Raw genomic sequence first — 8988 nt, forward strand, 5'->3', positions numbered from 1 at the left:
ACCTTAGGAACTTGGGTCAAGGTTACTTATATATAAAGCAAAAGCCCAATAGTGAAATAGGTGCTATTTATGGCTCCAAGGACTAAAAATATGAATAGACATGGATACTGCATGTGGGAGAAGTAGTCACACATGTTGGGCCAGGGGAGATTATACCCAATGCATATGTTCTTTTATTGTTTAGTGTGTTTTGATTTAAGGTGTGCAACCCTTGTTTATTTGAATTGCAAGCTCACATAATTACTTGAAGATAAGATCTTGTAGCAAGGGAACCACTCACCTCTACTCACCTCAACATGTCATGGGGATCTTTTCAATGGGGCAGCCGAGCTTGTAACCCTTGAGGTTTCCAAGCTCAGCACCACCAAGGGTAGCTTACCATTCACCTTCCCCCATGAGCATTGTCACACCGAGGTGTTGCACTACGGGCACTACTCCCTCCTCTCACCTCATATCACTCACACACACTCACTAGCATGCATTAGAGAGAAGATTAGAGAGGGGTTTAGCGAGAGAGAAAGCTCAATTGCACAATAAGAGAGTGTCCTTGTTGAGAGAAATTTCCTTATATACTCATGCCTTAGCATATAAAATCTTATAATACACACTTATATCCTAAGATTCATGAAAGTACTCTATACACCCTACATGGCATTCTAAGATTCATGAAAGTACCCTATACACCCCACATGGCATTCTAAAATTGTAACAATATATTTAGATCTACAAACCATGCATACTTTATTACAAAATGATTTTATTTAGAAGATATAGAATTCCCTTACTTTGTCAATGAAAATAAGTGGGCCCAATTAGAAACCTTTTTTGAATCTAGAGGGGAAAAAGAAGAGGACCTGTCATTAATAGCTTCTCAACCCATTCCTCAATCACTTTCCTAGGGATGATAAGGGGGGAAAAGAAGAGGACATACCTCAATATACTAACCATGTATGAGAAGGATTTTGCAAACAAAGTAGAGAGTTAATGCTTGTGTGATATTGTTTGGCATGTTCTTCTTTAACACTCTAATAAGTTTATTTAGTGTACAATATGGTGGTATTCCCTTTATTACTATGCAACTAGGTTTCTCTATGTTGATATTTGTATATTTAAATGAAGAAATACCAATTATGTTTGATATAACAAGTGCATAATTTATAGGTATCATATTTTATGCAAACTAAGGGTGTATGGACCTCGAATGGACCCACAACCTCCCCTAGGGTTGCACAATAATGATTGCACGACTATGATGCCCTTTATTTTGTAGACTTAAGGCAAGCTAGAGTGCTTCAAAAGTTTTAGGTCTTGTAATTTAGACTTGTTATGTGTGCTAGATAGATTAATGTTTGAGATAGATGGGATGTGCTATGGTTCCTCCAACAATGGCTTTCTAGGCCCACTTATAATAATTGTAAGCAAGTAACTACTAGAGCTTTAGTTGCCTCAAAGGCAATGACATGAAATTACAAAAGGTAGTTTATTGTATCAGCATCAATAAGAGATTCTCATTAATAAGTGAGTAAGAAAGAATACGAAAGAGTTCTTGAGACAAAGCTAGACTTTACACCAAGTAAAAGCATGATTTTGGGTGTTTGGGACGATTTTGAAAGGGTAAAAATATTTCAAGGCTGGGAAACATTACAATCTATTAAAGGACTTTTAAGGTTGTGAAGCATTTCAATATGAAAAAGTTAATACAGTTCTTTCAATATCCATGAGGTTGTAAATGAAGTAACTTGCAAACTATTATTCCTTTTGATGAGGTTGACAATCATCTAAAATTTTATGTGAGACCTACTTGAAGTCGTCTCCACAAAGGATGCCTAAAGCTTTAGCAAATGAACTTATTAAAAATGAATAATTAAGCTAGTAAGATTTTGTTAGAACTAAAAAGATTACTTGATAAACTTGGGAGATGTCTCCAAAACAAAAAGTCAAAATTGAGATTGATGGCTCATCAAAAAGTACAAAGACTTAAAGTCAAAACCTTAAAGAGGCTCTATACTTCTCAATGATGACTCATCGAAAAGTACAAAGCCATAAAGAGACATTTTTCAAACTTGTGCCATGATAAGCGAGAGTGCTTAAGGGGGAACATTTGTTTTTAGAGGGTAACCAAGGATAAGAAGTCAACTTGCAGAGAAATTATCATCCCACTAGTAGGGGGTTAAGATAAGCTATGGGGCCATTATAAGTGAAATGAGTTACCCCTAAAAATTATCGTGATCATCTTGCCTAAAGTCTTAAACTCTTTGTCTAGTTCAAAGATGGAGCTTAAAGGTGGATCATGGACTACCAAGCTTTGGGTTACCCATAGCAAGTATGGTGATCATCTTGTTTGAAGTCTCAAACTCATTTAGTTCAAAGATGCTTAGGGTTGATTTGGAGTAGAGGGTCGATGGTGGGTTGGAGAAATTGATCTCTATGTATTTTGAGGTAACCTTTAATTAGATCCTTGTGGTTATTTTTCATATACTTGTATGCACGCACACACCATCCCATCGGACCCACAAATTGGGACATCTCAATAACTATAGTTAAATTATGCAATGGTACAATAGGTCTACCATAGTAATAATGGTTAACTCTTCTATCTTAGCTAATAGCCACTTCTATTTTGCTATTTTCAATACCAAGAGTCTATGTTTTCCTATCATTTTTATGTTATCTAAGAGAAATGGATAATCCTAAGATATATTTGACCCTTAATTGAAATATTTTAAAGAAGTTATTTTTGTGCATTACTGACAATTAATTGCTTTCATTCTATGTGGGATGCCTAATTGAACCTATAAACTTGGATCAATGTTCAAGATGGCCACTTCTCAAGCAAGGTCAACTTTTAGTGTGCACGTGGGTGTGTGCATGCATGTGTGTATGTTGCATGTGTGTGTACTCATGGGTCTTATTTGCCCCTGTCTCATAAACTGAAATAGAAAGATTACATTTACATGGTAACATTCTTATCAATTGACACAAATAGAGAACATTGGATTCACACAATCGTACTTTAAACCATGTAGAGATGATTAACCAAATTCAATAGTACCTTAGATTGTTGTGCAAACCTCATGTCCTTTATGGAAAATATTTGCTTTTTATGTGTCTCTGGTTTTCCCACTCAAAAAATCAAAAAATCAAGCTCGATGGCTTTTCTTGAAGTATATATACATCCAATAGAGGTACTTATATCTCTCAAGGGAGAAAATATATAGTTTATAAATAGGAGGGAAGCATTTCTTGCATTTCTTGGAGCACTATTTATTTTGGGAGAAATTTTCAAGGAAAGGAAGGGAATTACAGTTTTTGTGGGGATGGTTAAGGCATGCATTGCCAAAGATGACTAGTTACAAGTAAAAGGTTATGAAATATTGTTACATCTAAGAGGGTTCTTAATCTGACCTGATCCATGACACCCAAGCATGAGTAATGTAATCTCCATTACATCCAAAGGTAGAAATTGTCAAGAAAATATGGTTTTCATGGCAAAACATTGCAAAGATTATGAGAAGTTTAATTGTATAAGGAATGGAAAGAAAGCATACCCTCCATTAGAGCTAACTAAACATTACGAATGTGAAGGGCAAAACGAGTCTTTCATTATAATAACACAATATTTAGTGATCAAACATTGGTCTTGGTGCTATCTTCAATAAAGCAAAGGTTATCTGCATGAAAATAATACAAACATTGCAATTAATGGGGTTCCACATGTCCACGGGCACACACTCTCGACACTAATTATCTTTGCAAGGTGCAAAACTCGTGTTATTATAAGCGTCGGAACAAAACAGCAGAAAGGAAATTGCCTTGCTAATTTAAGCCAATGATTGATGATTTTTAAAGGATTATTTAAGCTGTGAGAGCTGCCTCATAGCCTGTGGTGGGCATCACCATGGGGGGCACAACTGTGACACCAGGCGGCGTGGGCTCTCCATAGTAGGTTGATGAAGCGCTTATTGTTTGTGTAGTGCTAGTCGGATCAATATTGTAGCTTGTGTATGATGATGGGTAGCTTGAATAACCATCCATACAAGATGGGTAATTAGTGGTAGAGGCTGGGTAATTAGTAGCACAAGATGGGTAGGCAGTAGCTGTAGTCGTTGGATAAGGGTAATTACTGCTAGTATTAGTGGGATAATGGGGATTATTATAGGCAGAATAAGCACCAGCTGCAGTTGCAACAGCATAGGACCCATCTGCATTGTAATTAACTGCAGTGCTAGTCACATAGCCGGATGGATCTTGTTGCCCAAAGTTGAATGTGTTAGTGGCCTGATTAAGTGCATAATTGGGCTTTGCAAGCCGCCTTAAATCGGCCTCCCCGTGGGCAAAATGGCAATTATCACCGAATCTGCAGCCTTCTGGAGTGTTGAATCGGTTGCAGAGGCGGGTTTTGTAGCCGTTTACTGTTAAACTAGGATCAATAGCGTTTCCATTAGCTACTAACTGCTTGTTAATCATCAAATTGGGGAAAGTGGCCATGCCAAGGGCAGCAATGCCCCCTGGCACAAAGTGTAGGAAGTGGCAGCTCTCTCCATATGGACATCCAGAGGTGCTGTTAACCACACAATTTATAACTTACTTAGGCATAACTACTCAGCAAGAATAAGAAGATTAATAGGGCTAATTCATTACGGAAACAAAACAATGCCAAAACCCTTGGAATACCATAAATTACATGCCTGAAGAATTTTGTGCAGGGTTTTGTCTTGCTACCAGGAGCTCCAGCTGCTGGCAGATTAAGGTCCTTTTCCTCTGGAGATTCAGCAATGATTAACATTATATATTGTCTAAATAATGAGTTCAATATACGCGAACAAATAATTAACATTAGAATCCAGCTGATTATTAATAATGAGTTCGATATACGTGAACGAATATAGTGTCCAAACACCATGCACGATTCCTAACATAAGATGGCGTGGAAATCAACAAAATTACAACTAAGTAATCGTTGATGAGATTCAATAATATAAGTTAAACCAAGCTCACGCTAATTAGCAATTACTATACTAAATTAAGCGAACAAAAATCAATGTGAAATGAAACAGCTACCTGACAAGCCAGAGGCAGCATACATTGCTGCATAATCAAAGGTTGGGGGGGCGATATTGTTGGTGCTGTGATTATCGTTGTTGGTATTGCTCTCGCAAGCTCGAGGCTTCTTGTTTGGAAGTTCAGTACTTATAAAGGATGTCATCGTGCTTTGTGTTATATTAGGCTATGATGAGAAAGGGCTACAGTAATGATAAAAACAAGTAGCTGGAGAGGCGAGAATGAAAGATGGGCTTTCTTTTTTTAGGGGAAAGGAAGGCAGGCAGGCAGGCCAGGCCAGGCCAGGCCAGCCAGCCAGCAGTGGAAAGAACCTGTGGCAAGATAGGGAGGAGGAGGAGAGAGAGAGAGAGAGAGAGAGAGAAAAGAGAGAAGAAAAGCGCGCTAATTGAACGAGAGAGAGAGAGAGAGAGAGAGGGGGGAGAGAGAAGACGGTTGCAAAAAAGCCGTTAGCAATTTTGCGTTCTCCTTTTAGATGCCTTAATTCATGCCTAGAACACACAAAATCTTGTAATAATGAGTGCTAGTTCTTTGCACATCCCTTAGTTGAAGCGTCCACTAGACCTTGAGTTTTAATTACCTATCTATTGGGCCTCGCTCTTAAACTACTACATGCGAACCTCGCTCTTGAACTACTATGGATCGACCTCTTGAAAACAAGTTCAAAATGATCTTGCAAACGCTCTCTTAAGGCACTCAAATGATCATGTGTGGTGTCATGTAATCTCTTCTCAGGACAGGATGACAATGTAAAGATGGCATATAATGTGCAAGTGCAGGCAGGCGCATGGAAAGCGCGGATGCCCTTGGGCCTAAACGGTGGTAACCCGAATTTGTGCGGGTCGACGAGGGCATTCACTGTCATAATGATTGCCTCCACAACCTCTTATCAACATACATATTAACCATTCAAGGCCATTTTTTAATATGGTGACAATGTATAGGCCATTTTTTATATGGTTTGGGATGCAATGTATGAGTGGCATGCTCTCCAACATACACAGTGCCTAACACTAGCAATACAACTTCCTCGATAGTTCGTTACGAGCAATGTGTTTCAATGATAGCAAATCAAACAAATCATACTCTTGAATATGTGTATACAGTATTACATGTGGCATATGAGAGCATTTACTTTGTAACATTGTATACATTTATAATAAGGACAACACATTATAACCAAAAAGAACATATTATACTAAAGAGATAAATTCATTGCATCATGTAAAAGTACTTCGAATTCACAAAAAATGGTACATCTTTACACTGGTCATAAATCAATTACATGTTTATAAAGATGGTTGCTCAAAGAAATTACATTTGAGTGATATCCTTAGTTGGTTCTTGATTGACAAGAGGATTATTTTCACATCATGTATTATCTCGTCTATATTAAACTCAAGAGCATTTATATTTGAGGAGAGAAGAGGTTCAAAAATTACCCTATATCTCTGTACTTGTCTCTCTAGCTCATGTATTCAAGCCTCCAAACAAACAAACTATCGTTTGAGCAACACTTTCTATAGTATGACTTTGGCTCATCAATGACAATGTTATCATGTGATGTAGGTATAAGGATCCATTCTGTTGTAGTATTTTCTCTTTGTGTAGTGGCTCTCTCTTGAGGGTGACTTTTTACCATGGCTAGCATTGCTAAAGCAAGAAGTCCAATCCCCATATAGATGCAGGATATCTTGCACAAAGACTTGTTGTGTATGTCAAAGTAGATAGAAACTTGTTGATTGTTAGGTAAGGTCTACTCTATCTCTATAAATCATTGCATGAAAACTCATGCTAAGCTTATGAATTAAATACTTGATACTTTAATGGATTTGGCTTTGCATGGCCAAAAATTTGAAACAACATGTCACTGAACAAAATCGTCCAAACATAGCTTCTTTACCTCTTTGAGAGAAATTTTTAGATCCTTGATGGTATCATCACCTAGTCATTGTCCAAAAAATATGAAAAGTCTTGATAGACAAACTGTAAGTATTCATTCTTTAGTACTCGTTGAGATTGACGATGATCAATCGCATCGATGCAATGACAATAGGTAGTGGTAGTGGCAAAGAGGAGGTAGTGGTGGGGCTGAGGATGTTATGGTGGCTAAGGTATGTCAGCTTCTACTTCTTGTGTCATATTAACTATAAATATACGACCAAAAAATCAAGAACTTAGAGATATGACCATGAATTTTAAAAAGAAGTTGATGATTAACGCTACATGGTTTATATATTAACACTACATATTGGTATTGGAGTAAACAAAAATGAGTGACTTCAAGATTTTAATGACATGTCGTGAATAATCCATAAGACACACTTATATTGTAAGATTCCTCCTCAGCCTGAATAATGAATAAGCTTTTAACTCAATCCCCTGTAATCATTCCCTATTTCTGAATGCAAGAAAATATTATTTTTCCTTGTTTTTGCCTAGAGAGAAGAAAAATTCTAGAGAAAGGTAATTCAATATTGAGATATTTTTGGATATAAAAATTCTCCCAATGTCTAAAATATAATTCCCTGAAATAGAAATTCAAAATAAATTCTCTAATGTGCATTAAGAATCAATTAAAAATATGTATTAAAAACCTTAGCCTAAGGGTCCAGATTTTCAGAAATTTTTAGATTATGGTCCAATTAAGGTTCCTATGGGCCAATAGAATTAATCCAAGTGTTGGGATGAGATAAATCCAAAGAATAAAAGAAAATACCCAAAAATGAGTAAACGCTCACATAAGATGAAGAGTTGATTGAGTACAAGGTTTATTAGTTAAAAATTAAGAGATATTAGTAAAAAAATGAGATATTTAGAGGAAATGATGCATTTTGACACCTCAGTAAAATAAAGAGAGAATGCCACATCAAGGAGGTGCCTTTTTCTTCATGATTACTTGAGTTTTTTAATCCAAAAATGGGATATTTTTCTCTCTCCTCTCTCATGGACCAAACTAGATCAAAAAGGGAGCCAAACTAGTCCAAATCTTATCCAAATTGAGTTAAACTGAAGCTGGAAAGGTCTAGAACCCAGTTGGACTTAGTTAGAGGCCTCCCTCACCTATAAATAAACCCTCATTCCTTTGTATTCTCATTTGTGACCATGCCAATATTATATTAAAATAATCATATTTTCTATTATCCCTTCATTTTCCTCTTCTTGTGGGGAGCTTGGAGCTTCTCTCTGTCTTCAACAACTCTTAGAGTTCTCTTCTCCTCTTGCTAACCAATTGATTGGTTGGGGGCTTCACTACTAAAGAAAGATACAAGCCAATCTAAGAGGTAAGATAGATTTTATGGTTTTTTTTTAAATTTCCTCAATGACTTTCTTTTTCTCAACCCCTCTCAAGCTTGAGAAGCTTTCTAAGTGAATCTCTCTCTCTCAAAAGAATAGTCATCTCTATGGCTATTTCTTTAACAAAAGAATGTTTCTCAAAGATAATCTCTTATTTTAAAACTAAACTCTAGGCTTGATGAGCTAGAGATTAAGAAAATGATATTTTCATAATTTTATGCTATTAAAATAATGGTTAATTCTTTTAGATTGTTTATGAGTAGTAAAAAACTACTTTAACTCATTCTAAATGAGAAATGGATTATCCTAACAAATTGGGAAAAGAGGGACGTTGAAATTAGCTTAATCTAGTGAGATAATCATAATTATGTTTATAATTATGGTTAAAATTATGATTTAAATTCATAGTTTAAATTTAAGCTTAAAAGTAGAACTTCTATCATATTTTCATTACAAGCTTTTATTCTTTTAGGAAATTTAAAAATTATCAGTAAATAGCAGAGCGAAGCTATGGCAAATTTTTCAGAGAAAAAAATACATATCTTATTTTTATGCATAATGCTAAAAGAGGAACTCTTGCCATATTGTAGGTTTAGAAATTTTAAGTAAAAAGAATGATTTTGACCATATTCA

The 8988-nt window shown here is 36.0% G+C and overlaps 1 protein-coding gene across 1 annotated transcript; it reads right to left on the reverse strand.

The window, feature by feature from the left end:
* Window positions 1–3792: 3792 nt before the first annotated feature.
* LOC147633704 (uncharacterized) lies at window positions 3793–5336 on the reverse strand. The gene is made up of 2 exons (XM_086804473.1): window positions 5062–5336; window positions 3793–4761 (listed from the first exon to the last, which is right to left on the reverse strand). The coding sequence occupies exon 2, from the start codon at window positions 4486–4488 to the stop codon at window positions 3856–3858; it is 633 nt and encodes a 210-aa protein (XP_086660599.1). The 5' UTR covers window positions 4489–4761; window positions 5062–5336; the 3' UTR covers window positions 3793–3855.
* Window positions 5337–8988: the final 3652 nt, after the last annotated feature.

The sequence above is a fragment of the Cibotium barometz genome, chromosome 11 (genome assembly GCF_041138505.1).
Source record: "Cibotium barometz isolate CiBa-2024 chromosome 11, ASM4113850v1, whole genome shotgun sequence".
NCBI classification, from domain to species: domain Eukaryota; kingdom Viridiplantae; phylum Streptophyta; class Polypodiopsida; order Cyatheales; family Cibotiaceae; genus Cibotium; species Cibotium barometz.

Excerpts from the sequence above, each read along its gene's own strand:
- LOC147633704 (XM_086804473.1), bottom strand. The coding sequence starts at position 4,488 with ATGGCCACTTTCCCCAATTTGATGATTAACAAGCAGTTAGTAGCTAAT.